Genomic DNA, 20649 nt, shown 5'->3' with positions numbered 1-20649 from the left:
CGGCCGATGCCGATATTTAAAAAAATGCCAAATATCGGCCGATATATCGGCCTTGGTGATATATCGGTCGACCACTATTCTCAACTAGCCTAGTTTTGATTCAAGCTTTTTTTTCCTCCCTTTTAACAGTTGATCATATTAATTTTTAATTTATTTATTTATTTCATTAATTTTGCTTTATTTTATTGTGTTTTATTATTTAACAGTGATTATTCCCTGTCAGAACAGAACTGTTTTCCACCCGTGGAAAGCCACTGATCTTGAGCCACATTGGCGAGTTCAGCAAATTGAGTTCTCTCATGTGACATGTTCCTCAATTAGCCTAAAGTGTTGAGGGTCTAAATTTGTCTTCTGAAAGTGTGAGGTTGCTGATAACATTTTTAGATTGATGTTACTGATGCTGAAGTGTAAGCTGGGTTTTATGGTCGTTTCCAACTTTAATGGATGAAGAATATGGAGGGTTTCTCTCTGACACGATAGTGTCTAATGGGTGTGGGACATCTTGTTTTACAGGTGTCTTCAGGAGGAATAATTCCAGACTCATGGAGGAGATCCTGAAACAGCAGCAGGAGCTTTTGGGAATGGACAGTTCCAAATACTCGGTGGAGTTTATGAAGAACGGTACAGATAAGCAAGAGCATCAAGGTGAGGCTCAAATCCTGAGAAAATGACTGTTGCTTTTTGTTTGAGACGCCCACTGTGGGTGGGCACCTGTACAAACAGGTTGGATCAGAATATTTTGTCTAGTATGATTGCAGGTTTTTGTTTGTTTAGGATCTCTGTAATGGATCACAATGATAGTTGTTTATACCTTTTATCTGTTTTCATGGCTTGGGTTTGGAAAAGCAGGTTAATTCACTACAGGCTTTGTGGGAAAACTTTTATGCCGTTTTTGTCTGAAAAGATTCATTTTTGCCGACCTCTGTAGGTCAGGAAATTGGTTTTATTTTTCAAAATATGCCTTGAGCAAGTCATCTTTTGAGGACCATATGAAACCCAATCCAGAGTGATACATAGGAAAACCGGTTTTTCTTATTGTTTTACACCTAAGCTATATATATTTTCGGGCTCAATAATAAGTACTTTTTTCAATAATAAGTACTGATCCAGTTGGACTAGTTGTTCATGCCAACATATTTATACTTTTCAAAAGTTTGTGGTCAGTAAAACAACTGTTTTCAGAATTGATGATAATAAGAAATGTTTCTTGAGTACCAAATCAGCAGCTTTGTAACTTTGTGTGGACTTGTTCACAAAATGTATTTAGCTCTGTCTCATCACACACATCTGACTTTAGCGGAAAGACTGTGAGTTCATATTTAGTCACTTGTTCTGATTTACTCAATTTCTAAATGGAATATAGACTATGCATCACCCGGGTGTTTTAGTCTTTGTAAATGTTGTCCACACTTTACTTAATAAATTAAAGTAATTTTTTTTCTGTCTTCTATAGTGTTATCTTGTCAGTCAGTGGTGAAGGTCTTATCTCCAGATGATGGGCGGCTCAGTATCGTCCAGGCAGCCCAGCAGCTCTGCCGGGCCGTTGAGCAGAAGGAAAAGACATCCAAAGACATTAACGTCACTGTGCTGGACTCATTACTCAGAGGTGAGGTTACAGCATGTCTGTTAGCTGACTAGCACAAACCCGCAGTTAAATATGACATTTAGTCCCGTAATGTTATGTATATAAATGCTTAAGGACAAATATGTGTTAGTCTTTGAAAAAATTGTGCAACCACAGGTACAACCACATTTCTGCATAATTGAAAATGCTTTCTATTATTTTGACAAATAAATAAAATAAAGGATCCGGTCAATTATTTTCCTTTCTTCAGTGAATGCTGATAGGGATTACAAGTGAAGAGAAGGGGAAAAAATAAAGTTTTCAAAGTGCCTTATGAGGGATTTCAAGTGTATGCCAGTGAAATAATTTGTGGGATATTTTTTGTTGTATTGTAGTGATGTTGTCTTCATCACAGTACAAGAGCAGAATAAATAGAAACACTTTTAGAGCTGTGAAATCTGATAATAAAAAAAAATATCTGATATCAAACACATTGAAAATGCCAAACAGTATAATATTTCACTGACTGTTTATATGGTAATTTGACATTTCTTTATAGATGCAATGATTTAAACCTTTGATTTTTCAAATAAATAGACATTTTTTTTGTGACTGAATCAATTAAATAAAACTTAGTCGTTTCACCAAACTCACTCTTGTAAATTGACATTTTAATAAATATTGGGTCATATTAAATATTAATAATATAAATTATATACTAAATTGTATTACAAGATATTTATCTTAATATAATATTTATTATTATTTATAATATATAGTTACAATAATGTATCAAACCAAAATCTGCTTACAAAAATGGAATAGTATATATCTGTATCAGGAACATGATCATGTCAGATAACAAGGAGGCACAATGGAAAATATACTATTCAGGCCATCAGAGTGATGAAGAATATTTATAGCACAAGCTCTGATTGCAACAGTATGAGCATCATCGCTTCTTTGTGATTGCAGCTCGCTGAGCTCACTCTTCCTGGAGGATATGAGAGACAGATCTGTTATTCGGGACCTTTTTTGCTTTTTCTATGGTCTCCAGGATCTTCTCGGTTACCATAAGAGCCTGTTGTGTTCTCATTATTCATCTTCAGAAGCCCCTCAGGCTTTTTCCACTGAAGCCTGTTTTTTTTCCCCCCTGTGCAGAGTCAAAGAACATACCAGACCCAGACCTGGTGCTGAAGTTCGGCCCTGTGGAAAGCACACTTGGGTTTCTTCCCTGGCACATCAGACTAACAGAGATTATGTGAGTATGTGTATGCATCGATGTAATTGAGCAAGCACAAACTATACAGAATGCAGGCAAGTTCTTAAACCATAAAACGCGTTTTGCCTTGTACAGAACATTTTAAGATTTCTTCTTTTTGGTCCTTTCCTCTGGCTTTCTGCACGTCTTAAAGTCTTAATTCGTTCATCCACAAATTAAGGCCTTAAAAATGTCTTAAGTCGGAGCAGAATGTCTTAAATTCATAAAGTCGTTGCATGCATTGCAAAAAAAGAATATCTTATTTTTTTTGTCTTGTTTTTCCAATACAAATCATTTCCAAGAAATAATGAGGGATTGGTCGCAGAAAGTGTGTGCTTTGACATAATTCCGTTCATATTTCTGTGAGTGTGTGTCAGTGCGTACGGTGGCATTTTGCCTGGAGAGTTTACTTAAATCCTTTCGCGTGATTATCAGCACAGATTAACAACTAAACCCGTCCACGCTGACACTTATCTCTGGAAGCTTTCCAAGCGTGTGTGATGACGTGAACAGCTCTGTGAGATCACTGCACACATGCAGACTTTCACCGCATTGCATCATACAACCATCATCAGCGTCCTGCAGTGTGATAGACTCCATCTTAACTCTTTTAAACACCAATTTCTTGCCTAATTAATATGCATGGAGTTTTTACCATATCAGATTGTGAATGATAAATGCGCTGTAACTAATATAATTAAAGGTTAAACAAATGTAAGGCATGTACACAAAGCAGCTAAAAATACAATTTTCGTTCTATATATATTTTAACCCAAAATCTTGATGTTGGGTGAAAAAGCACAAATTCATATGCTTCCACTTTTAAAATTATATAACATGTCCTGTCGACTTATCTTAAGAAGCAGAATTTAATAGAGAAGGAAACCTGTATTTTTCCTTTTCAGTGATAATTGAAAAATGTATTGAACTAATGGAAAACGTAAATTTGCATTGTTCAACACCGTACGGTTTTTGTGTTTCTCTGAGTTTCCACTAGATGGCAGTGTGTTACTGCACAGATTCACTGCATTATTAGCTAACTTGATCCTTTAGTTTCTCATCCATGTATCACGACACATTCAATCTTCCATGAAGCGCCAAACAGGAAATCTGAATATATAAATGCAAATTGTGAATATATAGAAGTAAATCAAAATATATTTTTATAAATCTGAATTTATAAATGTGAATCACAATATAAAAGATGCAAATCTGAATATATAAATGTAACTCAGTATATGTAGTTGAAAGTCTGAATATAAAAATAAAAATCTTAGTATATAAATGTAAATAATTAATATATAGAAGTAAATCTGAATATATAGTTATAAGTCTGAATATATAAATGTAAATTGTGAATATGTAGTTATAATTCTGAATATATAAATGTAAATTAATATATATAAATGTAAATCATGAAGATGGTTATTATTCTGAAAATATAATTAAATCGGAATGTATATATTTAAAAATCCTGAATATATGTTCTCTATATCTCTTCTTTATTGATTTATTTTTTTATTTTTTAAAGAAAACAGAATGCCTGTACATCCTGCATACATGTATCAGTGCAGATATTGTACTATATTCATCATTGCATAATTAATGCATATCACTTATCTAAACCAAAGGAAGTATTTTCCTTGAAAAAAGGCAGTGGGGCCAAAAGATCTTCACAGTCAGTGACAGTGTTAATACCTAGCTTTCTAGACAATTCAACATGGCTGAGAGGGCTGAAACATAATCTGTTTACAAGTACTGTTTTTGAGACAATTGCAGCAGCATGTGATAGACAGTAATAATTAATATAGCACAATATCTCCATTGATACATGTACAGGATATATAGGCATACTGTTTTCATAAAAAAGCATTAAGAACTTATGTCTACTGACATGCCTAATAATATATACTTATATTAAGATTCAGACTATATATTCAGATTTTCATTTATATATTCAAGATTTATAAATATGCATTCCGATTTAGAATTAAGTAGTCAGAAAAAATAACTATATTCACAGTTTACATTTATTTATTCAAACCTATAACTATATTGTCGAATTTGCTTCTATTTATTAAGACTTTAAAATATATATATTCGGATTTACGTCTATACATATGTTCATGATTTACATTTATTGTTTTGTGTCTGTATATTCAGATTTATATCTATATATTGCAATGTACATTAATATAATCAGAATTATAACTACATATTCACAGTTTACATTTATATATTCAGACTTATAACTATATATTAAGATTTACTTATTTATATGTTAATTCATGATTTACATTTATATATTAAGATTTTTGTCTTTATATTCTGATTTAGATTTATATATTCTGATTTACTTCTATATATTCAGACTTACAACTATACATTCTGATGTACATTTATATATTCAGATTTATAAAAAATATATTCAGATTTATTTCTATATATTCACAATTTACATTTATATACTCCAACTTTTTGCTGTTTGGCGCTTCATAGTCTTCTAAGCCTTGGATGGTGTTTGTCTGGTACACATCTGTAGACTGTTAATCAGGGCTGTTTTAAAGTAATTAAAATTATGTTTTTGATTTTTGAAAGTTTAAGTGATTGCACAAAATTGATTTACAATTATGCACCTACATTTCAAGTATATAATTAGCTACATTTTAATTATATCAGCTCAACTACCCTGAGGAAACTGAGATAACCCAGCCACGTCTAATCTTGTTCATTCCACGAAAAGGAAATGTGTGCATTTGGACTGAAATCAGGGAGTAATATTTTTTAGAGAATGAGTACTTTTATATAGCAAAGGCACATTAATTTGATTAAAAATGACAGTAAAGACATTTATATTGTTACAAAAAAATTCTGTTTCAACTAAATACTGTTCTTTTGAATCCTGAAAACATCTGTCATAGTTGGGCTGCTTAATATTTTTGTGGAAACTGTTTGCAACATTGATAATATTAAGAAATGTTTCTTGAGCAGCAAATCAGCATATTAGAATGATTTCTGAAGGATCATGTGACACTGAAGACTGGAGTAATGATGCTGAAAATTCAGCTTTGATCACAGAAATAAATTACGTTTTAAAATATATTAGAATAGAAAACCATTATTTTAAATTGCAATAATATTTTACATAATATTTTTTGTGTAATTTTGATCCAGCCTTGGTGAGCATACGTTCTTTTTTAAGCTTTTTGAATTTTTTTGAATTTAGTTTTTATTTGATTCTGTATTCTGTACTGCACATAAAGGTTTAGATTTAGTTAAAAATCATGAAATGCAGCTGAAGCAATATTTGATAAATATCCAATTAATCAATAGTTTTTTTTATTATTATTTGTTCCCCCCCCCCCAAAAAACCCAACATCTTTTTAAAAACCTATTTAAGGAAATGAAGGCCATCATTAAAATGAGTTAAAAGAGCAAAAGTTATAACCAATAATATTTTTGCTAGTGGGATCTCCATCACGTGCGTTCTTTCACATTGAGCAGCATTTTACGCAGCTTGTCAGTGAACAACGGCTCTGTGTAGTAAATGCTGTTCAATGTGAAAGCACACACGTGATGGAGATTTACCGCTAATTACAGAACTGGTTTTACTGACAAGATGCGCATTAAATATCGCATGCGATTTATCATGCAGCCCTAATTCTGAAGTATTCATTCTCTCTCCATTTTTCTCTCCTCTCCACCTGTAGCTCCATGCCGTCCCATGTAGACGTCTCTTACGACGACCTGTTTGGTGCTCTGCAGCGCTATGCGATGTGCGATCAGCGGTTGGGCAAGTGAGGAAGAGTCCGCAGAGAGCAGAACAGAAGGAACTGAATGAGCGAGAGGGGATGGAGGGGGTCCGTCCATCTCTTCATGTTTACAGTACAAGCACTGGAGCCTCAGCGCCAGCAACCCGCTGCTGCTGCTCTTCTCTGCCGCATCATCTCTGCTCTTCTCCGCCAAGGCCTGCCGGGCGTCTCTCTGTGTGTATGTGTGTGTGTGATTATACTTGTGCATTTGTGTATGTGTGAGTCTCCCATGAGTAACTACACGCTGAAAAGGACGCAAGCGCTGCCTTGCGATGTGGCCACCAGCAAGCCGGTTGCTCATATGGTGTAAATTTACCATCATTTTTTTTTACTTTCCCATATCTTTGGACACTTTGGTATGGTGGCAGTTTGTAAAAGTGCACTGAACTCTACAGAAGTTAGTGTTACTCTAGTGTGACTTCACGGCAAACGAGAGCCCTTGGAGAGAGAAATGCGCTTGTAGTTGCATAGCTGCTTTCAGATGGCGCAAACGTGCGAGAGATTTCTATTCGACGAATCTTCTGCATGCCGAATCTGTCTTTCTGCAATGTCATGCTCCCATTAAGGCTTAACAAGCTCTCTTAAATGGTTATGTGTGTTTATTCGTAATTGTGTTGTATGAATATGCACGTGCGTGCCACAAATGACAATAATTCGCATTAAACCCTGAAGTTTGTCATTCTAAGTGCGCAAATTGACTGCTCTACATCGTTCCCCCCGAAAGCTCTCGCCGTTTGTAATGGCTTGTGGTGCTAATTATGTTTTTATTTGATTTTTATTTGTCATCAGTAAATATTGTTTCATTCAGACGTCTGTTATTTTTCTCTGTCATTGTCTCTATGCATCAGAAATGTTTCACATTAATATTTCGTGAGATCCGTGATTGTTTTTTTTTCATAAAATGCCACAGGCTTTTCATCGTTCTGCTTACCAGAAGAAGTCTTAAATGTGTAATTCATGGGTTGCCGTTGGAAGGGTTGGTTTGCTAGTGTCCAGCGTGAATGTATAATAAACGCTACTGGAATCCTTTAACAGTAGTTGTGTTGAGAGTGGCATTGATTCTTCTGAGGTGAAGTCGAAATGAAAAGAGGAATGATTTTCTGTTGCAGCTTCACTCACACACTTCCTGCTTCTGACTGGTGTGTGATTTTTCTTTTAACTGATTCTTCTGGCTGGCACTTTTATCCAAAGTGACTTGCGTTCAGGCTATATATTTTACCACTATGTTGCTTGGGAATTGAACTCATGGCATTGGCATTTCTAGAACATACTCTAACAGTCACAGGAACTCTGTTGGTATATTGGCTACATCATAAATAATTCTTCTGCAATTCGTCTACCTATAATTCAGCTCGATTCAGCTAAGGATGATGATCTCAATCTCCAGAATGTACAAAAAAGTACATCATCTTTAATGTATTACATATTTTATTTGGAAAAGCTTTTCCATAATTATTTATTGCTATTTTTCATGTCACTTAGATTTCTTTTCATATTTTTTTCTTCTACATGAATTCATATGCATTTGGTTCACAAATTGCACTTGCAAGCAAGAAGGGTTTATTGCCTTAAGCCTCTTACAGAATCTACTTTCCATTTTTTTGTGTCTATAAAGAGTAAATAAAAGTGAGTTTCATTGTAACAATTTCATGTAAGTGGCTGAACAGGAAATACATGACGACTTGATAACTAATGATAGCTGCACTGAGGGACTCTTCTGAGAAAATGTTTGTCAAGATGTTTGGGAGTATCTGAAGAACAAATCGTTGTGACCTGCCTTTGAACATTAGGAAAACATTGTATCTTGTATACAAGTTATCCTGATTGTTGTAGGTGAGTAAATGTGAGGTCTGGTATGGAACTATGTCTTATTAATAAATCCATATTTTGCCATTGTTTTAAATTATGATGAAAAATGAGCAGACAGAAGATTTGCCATACTGTGTGAAAAGTACTGCGTTATCAAATGAGAGATGTTATGCAAGTCTGTTATGTAAATTATATAAAGCAATATTAAATGTATTATATAGTTAGTTTCCTTTGAAATTGTATATATTTTTATAAAAAGTTTTGTTTCCTGTAAAATTCCATATTAAAGGAATTGTTCACCCAAAATTGGAAATTAATGTACTTACCCTCAGGCCCTCATGCATGATTATGGATTTGTAATTTGGCTGGAAGCGACGGTTAAAACCTCTTAATGATGGATTTGTTTCTTACAAAAATGCAGCTTTTCACTTCACAAGACGTTAATTGATGGACTGGAGTCGTGTGGATTACTGTGATGTTTTTATCAGCTGTTTGGACTCTCATTCTGACGGCACCCATTCACTGCAGAGGATCCATCGGTGAGCAACTGATGTAATGCTAAATTTCTCCAAATACTCCTTTAAGACCTAAAAGCAGTTACAAGATGCACATCAGTCAGAAAATGTGGGGTTTTTTTCAGGCGTTCAATTTTTTTATTATTATTTTATTTAATAAGGTTAAAGCTGAATTTTCAGAAAATCATATTTTCCTACCTCAGGCCCTAAGTACCTGGACATTTCAAAATGCTTTGGAGTTGAAGGTCAGTGCAAAAATACAGCAAATATAATATTATGAAATGCATAATATGATGAAATATGATGTCAGAAAGGTCAAACTCTTATTCTAAAGGGTGGGTTGTCATAACGGGGTTGAAGGCTTCTCTTTAGAAAAAAACGTATAAATTCAATATTAGAAAAATGTGTATAGGCCATTCAAATATGGAGACAAGCCAAGCCATATTACCAATAAAGCATGTAATTATTTAATTATTAATATTTTTTATTTTTATATATATATATTTTTTTAAATATTGTCAAATGTTTTTAATTAAAAAAAATATTTTAATTAAAAAATATTTTTATTTTATTATATTATTTTTTATTATACATTGAACAGTTATGTTTATAATGTGAATATAATTTCAGTAGTATGGTGCAGATTGCATCATTCCCTAAAAATGACTTCCTTCACTGTCTAATGAAATGTAAACAATTTGTTTAGTCGAGGAATACAGTATCCAAATGAGTCTTAAGTCTTGTAGCTTTTTGGTCCCACTGTTTTACTAAAATTGAAAAATCAAACAAAGCAAACCAACAAACAGAATTTCATTGAGCATGATACGGGCGTATTTATTGATAGTGGATTAAGAACTTATCTGTGTCTGTCTGAATGACCTTTAGTGTTTGTTATATGGAGTTTTTTGTTAAAAATCCTTTGTTCTTTTTTTTATTGTACATGTTTCCAATAAAGCACAAGTCCGTGTGGACCTTCAGTCAGTCGGAGAAAGGCATCGACCGCCTCTTTAGGTGATCCACCCCCCGAAGCTAATAAGATAAATATTGCAGCACGATAACACCTTGAATAGAAACAAATCAATTTGATCACCAGAGCATATTGAACTGAGGTGCTTAGAAAGCATAATTCAGACCTGCCTACAAAAATAACATCTCGTAGTGGATTAGCCAAAGTCTAAATTATCATTAGGTTGTTTCAGGGAACACACAACAGTCGGGATGCATTAGCAGACACATAAATCCACTCAAGGACCTGCTTTATGAGCTCTGCAGTTCCCTCGTTTTTGTTGATTTGAATTTGTGCCTATTTATAGTACAGACATTGCCAGGTCGTTCTCTTGTAATAGGGTGTTTGTCTCCTGCTGCTCGACAAAGCAGTCATGCTCCAGTCACGGGCACTCAGCAAAGGAAATAGATAAAGGCTTCTTTATAAATCAGCAGTCTTCAGGCTGCATGAAATTTTAAATGGATTTTGCACCCGATAGTCTTTCAGTCAAGAAATCAATTGTATGATATTTGCTGTGTTTGGAATAGCATACTAACTACTACTATTATGTACACTGGACACATTTCTGTTTGCATAAAGAACTACTACCAATATGGGCAGTATACAAGCAAGCTCACTGCCAGGAATAATGTATCCCACAATGCAATGCACTCAACTTGACCTTCCATTTCCTTTGTGATGAATGGACCAGGAGAATTAGAAAATCTTGAAACTCATGAAATATTTTTGATTTCATTTGTAAAAGTATTGCACACAGTGTGGTCTGTTGTATAACAGAACCATTGAGTAATATTGCGTGGCATTTCTGTTAATAATGACGATTTAATCATGCAGGCCAAGACTGCAGCGCAGTGTTCAGATTAAAGATACAAAACATGTTAGAATCTGCTTAGATACACTTTTATTTACGGATTGACGGATGGACGGATAGATGGATGGATGGACGAACAGATGGACAGATAGATGGATGGATGGACGGACCAACATATATATATGTTTAGACAGATGGATGGATGGATGGACGGACGGACGGACCAGCAGATAGATATGGTTAGACACAGATAGATAGATAGATAGATAGATGGATGGATGAACAGATGGACAGATAGATGGATAGAGAGATGGATGGATGGACGAACAGATGGATGGATGGACAAACAGATAGATGGATAGATGGATGGATGAACAGATGGATGAACAGATGGACAGATAGATGGACAGACAGATAGATGGATGGATGGACGGACTGACAGATAGATATGGTTAGACACAGACAGACAGACAGACAGATAGATAGATAGATGAACAGATGGATAGATAGATAGATGGATGGATGGACGAACAGATGGACAGATAGATGGACAGATAGATAGATGGATAGATGGATGGATGAACAGATGGATGAACAGATGGATGAACAGATGGATGAACAGATGGATGAACAGATGGATGAACAGATGGATGAACAGATGGATGAACAGATGGATGAACAGATGGATGAACAGATGGATGAACAGATGGATGAACAGATGGATGAACAGATGGATGAACAGATGGATGAACAGATGGATGAACAGATGGATGAACAGATGGATGAACAGATGGATGAACAGATGGATGAACAGATGGATGAACAGATGGATGAACAGATGGATGAACAGATGGATGAACAGATGGATGAACAGATGGATGAACAGATGGATGAACAGATGGATGAACAGATGGATGAACAGATGGATGAACAGATGGATGAACAGATGGATGAACAGATGGATGAACAGATGGATGAACAGATGGATGAACAGATGGATGAACAGATGGATGAACAGATGGATGAACAGATGGATGAACAGATGGATGAACAGATGGATGAACAGATGGATGAACAGATGGATGAACAGATGGATGAACAGATGGATGAACAGATGGATGAACAGATGGATGAACAGATGGATGAACAGATGGATGAACAGATGGATGAACAGATGGATGAACAGATGGATGAACAGATGGATGAACAGATGGATGAACAGATGGATGAACAGATGGACAGATAGATGGACAGATAGATAGATGGATGGATGGACGGACCGACAGATAGATATGGTTAGACACAGACAGACAGACAGACAGACAGACAGACAGATAGATAGGATATGGTTAGACACAGACAGACAGACAGACAGACAGACAGACAGACAGATAGATAGATAGATGAACAGATGGATAGATAGATAGATGGATGGATGGATGAACAGATGGACAGATAGATGGATGGACGAACAGATGGACAGATGGATGGATGGACGAACAGATGGACAGATAGATAGACAGATAGATGGATGGATGGACGAACAGATGGACAGATAGATGGATGGATGGACGGACCAACAGATAGATATGGTTAGACAGACAGACAGACAGACAGATAGATAGATGGATAGATGGATGGATGAACAGATGGATGAACAGATGGACAGATAGATGGACAGATAGATGGATGGATGGACAGACCGACAGATAGATATGGTTGGATTGATGGATGGATGAATGAACAGATGGACAGATAGATGGATGGATGGACGAACAGATGGACAGATAGATAGACTGATAGATGGATGGATGGACGAACAGATGGACAGATAGATGGATGGACGGACGGACCAACAGATAGATATGGTTAGAGACAGACAGATAGATAGATGGATGGATGGATGGATGGATGAAGAGATGGACAGATAGATGGATGGACGGACGGACCAACAGATAGATATGGTTAGACACAGACAGATAGATAGATAGATAGATAGATAGATAGATAGATAGACCGACCAACGGACAGGCAGATAGATAGATAGATAGATAGATAGATAGATAGATAGACTTCTTCAGCATTCGGGAGCTGTCTATGTAGGCAGTGAAGCAGCTCAGTTTTTGTGTTCTTCAAAACAAGCAGACAAATGCTCGTCTAAGGCCAGAAGAACATGTGGGATCAAACATCATCATTCCATCTCCTTCCTCGTCAAGATTCAGCAGATCAACGTCCATTAAAGTGCTGCTGTAATGCTGTGCTTCTCTAACACAAGAATTCCCAGTAGGTTATGATTGCACCTGCTGTCTGTAGAGTCCCTCTGAACGAGTCCGTGACCTCTCTCTGAGCTTCAGCCACAAAGAATACACTCTATGCTGCGGTTTCTCACACATGCAATATGAGAGCCAGTCCTGTTCAGCATGCTGGCCACTGGTTTCCATGACAACTAAGGGGTGATGGGTGGTCAAAGCCTGTATGAAAACAGTACTTTCTCAACCTAAACACCAGCTGATATTGAACGGACTAATCTATCATTACTTAAAGAGGATGTTGATTTAAATTCAAAGCATTTTGTATCAAACCAAATTAAAACAGAGCTTTAAATCATGACTCTCGTGTTGTACAGTTCTAAGCGCACCCATTAAACATAAAGATGTGCTGAAAGTAAATTCAATCCATGTATTGATTTCAGACCGAAGCATCCATAACTGCTGGGCTTTTGGCACAGTAGCAAGCAACTAGGCTTAGATGTGCAGCCCTTTAGGAATGAGTAACTGATCGTGGGCTTTGTGTTTTGACATCTTGCTGCACAGGGAATTGAAGTACCTGCAGTGTTTACTTACGGCAAGATCACATCCTCTGAAGAGAAAGCTAGAGAATTCATTCAGTTTTATTTGCCTTTGTTTCTTTGCTTCTTTTTTTCTCCGGAAGAATTTTTATCCCAGTAAATGCTTAATTGTTTCTTTCTTTATTTAGAAAGAAAATGCAAAAATAAATAAAATAAGTTTTCATTAAATCATTCAAGATTAGTCATTTCTTCTATATGTAAGCTGCACCTGATTTATTAATAAACAGAAAGCAAACGGTAATTGTCCCTTTGTAGTGATTGTATACATATGCAAATATTTTTTTCTTTCTCCTTGCTCTTCCTTCTCAGTATTGTCTAAATTATTGCTGCATGTTATAAAAACATTATTATTGTAATTATTTACATATAGGCCTATATTTTTATATGTTAAAAGTTGATTAAAGTGTTCTTTTCCTATTAACTCCAAAAGTTATTTTACTTTATTTGATTATTTTATTAAATGCAATAATTTATTTTAATTTCTCTCTGTATATATACCCACATTAACAAATCTGTAATTAAATATTTAAAACAAAAATTGATTAGTCTTTTTTAATAAATATGCTTACATTTATCACTGTATTTTATTTTTACATTGTAGAAATATTGTATATTCACTTATGAATGTGCTTACATTTATTTATTACCACATTTTTTCTTAGATTTACTAAATATGATTACATTTTTTTATTACAGTACTTATTGTTACATTTAACAAATGTGCTTACATTTCTTTATTACAGCTCTTTATTTAATGAGTGTCATTTTTAAATCCTTCTCATTGGTTGACGCGTACCGTTGGAAACAGTGGCCTCTAGCGGTCAAACTACAAATGTGCTTACATTTCTTTATTACAGCTCTTTATTTAATGAGCGTCATTTTTAAATCCTTCTCATTGGTTGACGCGTACCGTTGGAAACAGTGGCCTCTAGCGGTCAAACTGTCTATTTCTCTCAAAAACGCACCGCCTCCCAATAATCACGGCAGTCCTGCTCTGGCGTTCAGAAAATGCGCACCGAAACACCGGGAAACATCTGCTCAGAAAGCCAACAGGGGAACAGGTGCATCGTCGCGCATGAATCTGTAACATCTAGTGACTTCTAGGAGCCTCCAGCAACCCTCCTCCTCCTCCATCACTTACTGGAGATACATACACCTGTTTGTTTATTGTCACCTGCAATATGGAGAGCTGGAGCTGCTCGGAATAACCAAAGCCTTAGGAATGATCACTGCTTACTGATTGACCGCTTTAGTTTTCAGCTTTAGAGATGATGCCCGAGCACCAGAACCATGTTGTCACCACTATTGAGACCATGCCATCAGAGACAGTCACCGCATCACCATCGCTGTTTCAGAGGATGAAGAAAGTGTTTAACAGGTAAGAGAAACTACAGGAAATGTTTGGATTCGCTCTTCCACGCCAGCAGAAGTCTATTCAACCTTGTTATGCTATGCACATTTATTAAGATGTTTATTTCGGATTCTCACCTGGTTTGCTCAACCATGTTTACATGATCAGAGTAAACTGAACCAATCTGTTCTAATGCATTGCACACATTAGAGTTCCCAATAAATAGTGCATCCAGATGTGATGTTTGGGATAGCTGTTCCAAAATTATAAACCTTTATTTTCATCTATAGCGAGGTGAAGCATCATAATTTTTTTGTCATTATTTTTACTATTCAGTTGGACAGAGATTTAGGAAATATTAATATTCTAATGTCAATTTCTGTAATTTCTTAAATTGATTCCTATAAAACATCCCTCACATGTTGTTCATCTGTCTGCATGCTTGCAGTGAGCATCACTGATTGTCTTTTTGTACAAGTCAGGAATCTCTTCATCACGGTGACGGAAAGGTCTTGAGGAGAAATGCACACTTTGCCTCTTTTGTCTTGTGATGTGTGCGTCCATCAATCACAAGAGCATGCTTGCGCCAGAGGAATTCTCTCTCGAACGCCTGTTCAAGTGTGGCCACAGAAAAAAACTGTTGTGTACAATTTGGCCCAATAAAACTGTGATCTGAGCAACTCGGGCTGAAAATCTACTCTATCAGGTTCTAAGGTGGCCAGATTTTGGTTTAGTTTGGGTGGGAGTCGGTGTCAGAAATGAACTTTTCGCTTCAAATAGATTATAAGTAGCTTTTTTACCTTTAACAATGCATCTATTTGTAGTTTTCAAATCAGATTTGAGTCTTTTGCATCAAAAACCATCATATTAGCACCAAATTAGCATTTAAGACTGCGAGTATGAAGAAATGACAATTACAGGCCAACACACTGAAAAAAATGTAACTTTTTCAGCTAATAAATTTCACAAATAATTACAAAGAAATGACATGCATGTTTTTGAAGAAGAAAGTCTGAAATAGTATTTTTTTTATAATTTTTTACAGTCAGTGTACAGTGTCTGCAGTTACTGAATCCATTACTAATTAAGAATATAAATAAGTTTAAAAATTCAAAAATATATATAGATTTGTCAGAAGTTAATTATGTATACTTATAAAGGATAGAAAGCATTTTTCCTCCCATATTTTAAATATTGAGGCATTTTTGTCACTTATGGTAGCATTTTTTTTGCCTCAAGCCCTTGTTAATTTTTGATCGTAATTGGGATATTGTAACTTGAAATGTGTCGAAAGCGTTCCTCTGACTTGTTCGAGTTGTTTAATTGTCTGGTAATTTGTTGTAAGTGTATCCGGACGGGAGGGTTAAATGCGCCAGAGGCGTTCTTCTGACTTGTTGGAGTTGTTTTGTCTGGTAATTTGTTTGTCCGTGTGTGTAAGGGAGGCTTTAGCTGCTCCAGTTGTGTGTGTGGTTATGCAGAGAGGATGACAGCTGGTAGTCCTAGGTCAGATGAGTCAGGCTGCCCACTCTTTCTCTTTCTTTGCCATCTGCTGGTCCTTTTTTATCCCCGCCACTTGCCTTTATCTCCCAGAACAATGTCGTAGGAGGTGGAATCCGTGCAGGGGCTGATCGGGTTGCACGCTGGGTGCTTCAGTGCCCATTGTGAACCTGCCAAAACTAGAATCTGCTCTTAGAGTGAAAGTGAGGCCTGTTCGTTCCGAGGAATCTTTTAACCAGCTGGATGCCACTGTATAGAAATGAGCATTTTTAGTGCTGCATCACTATTGCTAGTGCTTATACCCTTATGCACTAAAATGTGGTGTGTAACTCATACTGGGCATATACAGTATATTGAAACCAAAATATCATATTCAACGAATTTTATAATGCAATCACTAAATCAGAGTTTCTTTATTGTTAAATAGATTGTGGCATTTTTGACTGTTCACATATGATATTTTTTTATGATATGATATAGATTCACTTATATAATGTGATGTGTATGTTTCATTATCTGTGTTTGTATAATCAGATAGTATCATGAGCTTGGTCTGATCCATCATGCTTAATGTTCTCTGTGTCTGTCTTCCATTCCAAAGCCCAGTAATTAAAAGGGCATACTTATTTGGATGAAGAAGGTCATACTTATTTATGGGATTTGATGTCATATTGTATTTGTGGTTTCTTAAAGCAATGCTATATAAAGCTTAATTGGCCCATGAATGAAGGAAAGATTCAGATTGCATTAATAACCCTCAAGGTTGTTTTGCCCTGGTTGATTGTCTTCCATTTGATATAGTAACTAACCACTTAAAGGAGTAGCTCACTCAAAAACTAAAATATCCGTAATGTTGTTTGAAACCTTAGTGCTTTTTGGAGCTAGAGAGCATCTGCTAACTGTTGCACTGCAAGAGCAGCATAATGATTTTACAAAAAAATTTAATCCATGGCAAAAAGCAGTATATGGGTTTGGAACATATTTGTGAGTAAATAATGACAAAACGTTCTTTTTTTTTTCTGTTGCAGTGAACTACATCTTTAAACTTGTACCAAGGGTAAACCTGCCATGTTACTGCTTTTCTCAGTGTGCAACAGGGTTGCGGAAACAATGTGACATAATAAGATATAAAATATGCAACATCTAGTAATTCCCCATGGCGTGTTAGGAGCAGCATTAAAAAAAGAGTTTGTCCTCCATTACCTTCGGTAGAGCACTTTTCCGTCCTCACCTCATGGGCAAAATGAGTTGATTGTGGAAATGTGTGTGCGTTGAGAATCAGATCCTTTGTTTCAGTAAGTAATATTGTGCCAGTCAACAGTGAACTCAATGAAAATTATTTTTTTGGGGGGAAAGCAGTTCTTCTCTCTGACACTTGGATAGTGAGGACAGCTAAGCTAAATCTAATCACGTTTCGTCTGTAGAAAAACCCATGCGGTTCACATGGCACAGGAAAATTGTTGCATTACAGCTAATAATGTTTGCGAATGGATAGAAGTTGTTTTTTTGGGGGGGAAATTGATGGATTATATTTCTTTGAAACTGATCTACCCAGCAGTCCCAGCTAGTTCTGTGGCATATGGAGGGGTTGGGCTTCTTGGTAAAACGTTAAAGGGATCGTTCACCCAAAAATGAAAATTCTGTCACCCTCAATTTGTTCCAGACCTGCATAATTTCTTTCTTCTGCTAAACACAATTGAAAATGTTTTGAAGAATGTGGCAGTTTTTGGTCCCTATTGACTTCCATATTCTTTTTTAGTATTTTTTCCCCTCATACTATGGAAGGCAATGGGTACCAGCAACTGTTTGTTTGCCCACATTCTTCAAAATATCTTCTTTTATGTTCAGTAGAAGAAAGAAACGCATAAAGGTTTGGGACAACCGGAGGATGAGTAAATCATGAGAGAATATGAACTCTCCCCTTAAGCCAAATGCAGCAGTCATTTTCCAAATTTTTTAACACTTTTCTTAACTCTAATACTAAAATAATAACATGTATTCATTGTTTTCTGTGTTAATCTGCTAAATATATTTTAAGAAAACAAATTTCCTCAAAAGGTTTCAGATTTTGCCCCTGAAACAAAGATTTAAACCTTTCAGACAGCAATGAATGCTTACTGCCAGACTACAGCTACCACATGGTAGGGTATTTGAAAATATATAATTGGTATAAAATTATTTTTTTTAATCCTCTTTGAACCCAACAAGTTCTTCAAGTCATGTGTACTTGAGTTTTTCACATTGTCAGAGTTGTTAAGACGTAATGTAATCCTGTAAGAAAGTGGCTCCTTTTCTTAGCAACGCAGGAGATAATGCATGGAATGTGCATGGCTCATTGAGGAGCGGGTGGGCTGATGTTATTGTTCTGAGGCACCCAAACCATTCACAGGGCTGTGTGGACTTCCTGGGTCTAACAGCGCAACTTTGTTCTCATTTCCTGTGGCACCATTACTGCATGGCCGACAGCTGAAATCATGTGAAATGTTAAATGAAACGTGCCATTCATCCCTCTGAGCCGAAGATTTGAAGGCAGATTACATTCTGATCTTCATTCTAAGAAATGATTCTAAATTATGATTAATCAGATAAGCTCCAAAATTTAATTACAAACAAGTTGTTCTATATGACATGCTTTTATTAGTGAGCTTTGGAAGAAAAGTCCTATAGAAATACTGACATTTTTGCTTAAAGCCTAGAACTCATTGATCCAGTATTTCTCCTTTCAGAATAACAGTGGAGCGGATCTGATGATTTCTGCTCCCAGAATGGCTATTCTGGGGCCTTTTGCCGCAATGTAATTGGCTGTTTAATCATGTGGCGGTAATCGGGTCAGAGGAACTCACATGGCTTGACTTGGCAGGAGCTGTTAAAATTGAGTTAACATTCAGTCTCCGTTATGAAATTCTCCCAATAATGAGCTTCATAGTTTTGGTCGCAGCTTAATGCCCATTTATTGCTTTGTGGAACATTTATGAGCAATTTAATCCAGGCGTTTTAATCAGCTTTATTTTGGCTTAGCAGGACACTCTTTAACTCCTTCCTCTGTGCGGTTTAATGTATTTATATCACTTTTTGGTGGTGAGGAGGATGATGTGAGCAGAATGATGTGCTGTATTAAAATGTATTTAGTATGATTATGCACTTATAATTATGTTTCCTATATGTGATCATTTACTTACCCTTGTGTTGTCACAAATCTATATATTTTCCTCGTTCCATTGAACACAAATGGAGAAATTTTGAATTATGTAGTTTGTTACTCTTTTCCATGCTATTAAAGTGAGGATTTAGGATTTCAAGCAACAAGGAGTTTTGTTTTTAACCTTTATTTCACTTCACAAATAATTCATGCATAATATTCAATGACGAAAGAAAAAAATATAATATTTTTAAAATAAGGTTATGCCCACCAGTTTTGTTAAAAAATGCTGTAAATATAAAAAAAAAAAAACTGCAAAATTATTATTGCCATTCAAAACAGCTGTTTTCTATTGTAATATATTTTAAAATGCAATTTATTTCTGTGATGCAAAGCTGAATTTTCAGCAGCCAATACTCCAGTCTTCAGTGTGTGTGTGTGTGTGTGTACATATATACATACATATATACACACACACATGCATGCACATTTTCAAACAACCATTCAAAAAATTTGGGGTCAAATATAATTTTGATATTATTATAATTATTTTTTAAATTCTTTATTTCATTACAAAAAGTACATTTTTCCTAAAATAAAAGTCTTAGTGTCTTCAATTATGTTCCATTACCATGTATCAGTATATCATGAAGCAGAGCTATGCATACATATTTATGACTTGGTTACATTCTTTTTTTTCTTTGCTGTGTTTGTGGGTGGTCTAAGAATAATCAAATCTCACACATACACATCATCAACTTAGGAGAGCGGAAAATGTCTGAAAATCTTGCCATTTCCAAACTCAGCAGTTGGTTTCGCCAGTAAATATTTTGGAGCGCTGGAGTTGCGTGTATGTTCAATTCAATTCAATTCAAGTTTATTTGTATAGCGCCTTTCATGATACAAATCGTTGCAAAGCAACTTTACAGCAAATTAAGTTTCTACAATATTTAGTGGTAGCTTATCAGTGGTGACTGTCAGTTAATGTACATATGGCAGAAATGTACAGAAATATCAATTAAAGACGTAATCAATT

General features: G+C 35.6%; 2 protein-coding genes across 2 annotated transcripts in view; both read left to right on the top strand.

Moving 5' to 3' along the window:
- LOC107697154 (dehydrodolichyl diphosphate syntase complex subunit nus1) overlaps positions 1-7669 on the top strand; it is a 14043-nt gene extending 6374 nt beyond the window's left edge. The window contains exons 2-5 of the mRNA XM_016497815.1: positions 514-645; positions 1454-1606; positions 2726-2825; positions 6536-7669. Coding sequence (XP_016353301.1) covers positions 514-645; positions 1454-1606; positions 2726-2825; positions 6536-6626 — 476 coding nt within the window. The 3' untranslated portion in view covers positions 6627-7669. The remainder of the gene's footprint in view (positions 1-513; positions 646-1453; positions 1607-2725; positions 2826-6535) is intronic.
- Positions 7670-14598: 6929 nt separating this feature from the next.
- Positions 14599-20649, top strand: part of LOC107697151 (solute carrier family 35 member F1-like) — a 96117-nt gene continuing 90066 nt past the window's right edge. Inside the window, exon 1 of the mRNA XM_016497811.1 lies at positions 14599-15004. Coding sequence (XP_016353297.1) covers positions 14895-15004 — 110 coding nt within the window. The 5' untranslated portion in view covers positions 14599-14894. The remainder of the gene's footprint in view (positions 15005-20649) is intronic.

The sequence above is a fragment of the Sinocyclocheilus anshuiensis genome, unplaced genomic scaffold, assembly GCF_001515605.1.
Source record: "Sinocyclocheilus anshuiensis isolate Anshui unplaced genomic scaffold, SAMN03320099.WGS_v1.1 scaffold38, whole genome shotgun sequence".
Taxonomy (NCBI): domain Eukaryota; kingdom Metazoa; phylum Chordata; class Actinopteri; order Cypriniformes; family Cyprinidae; genus Sinocyclocheilus; species Sinocyclocheilus anshuiensis.
This window is presented reverse-complemented; position numbering and strand designations above follow the sequence as displayed.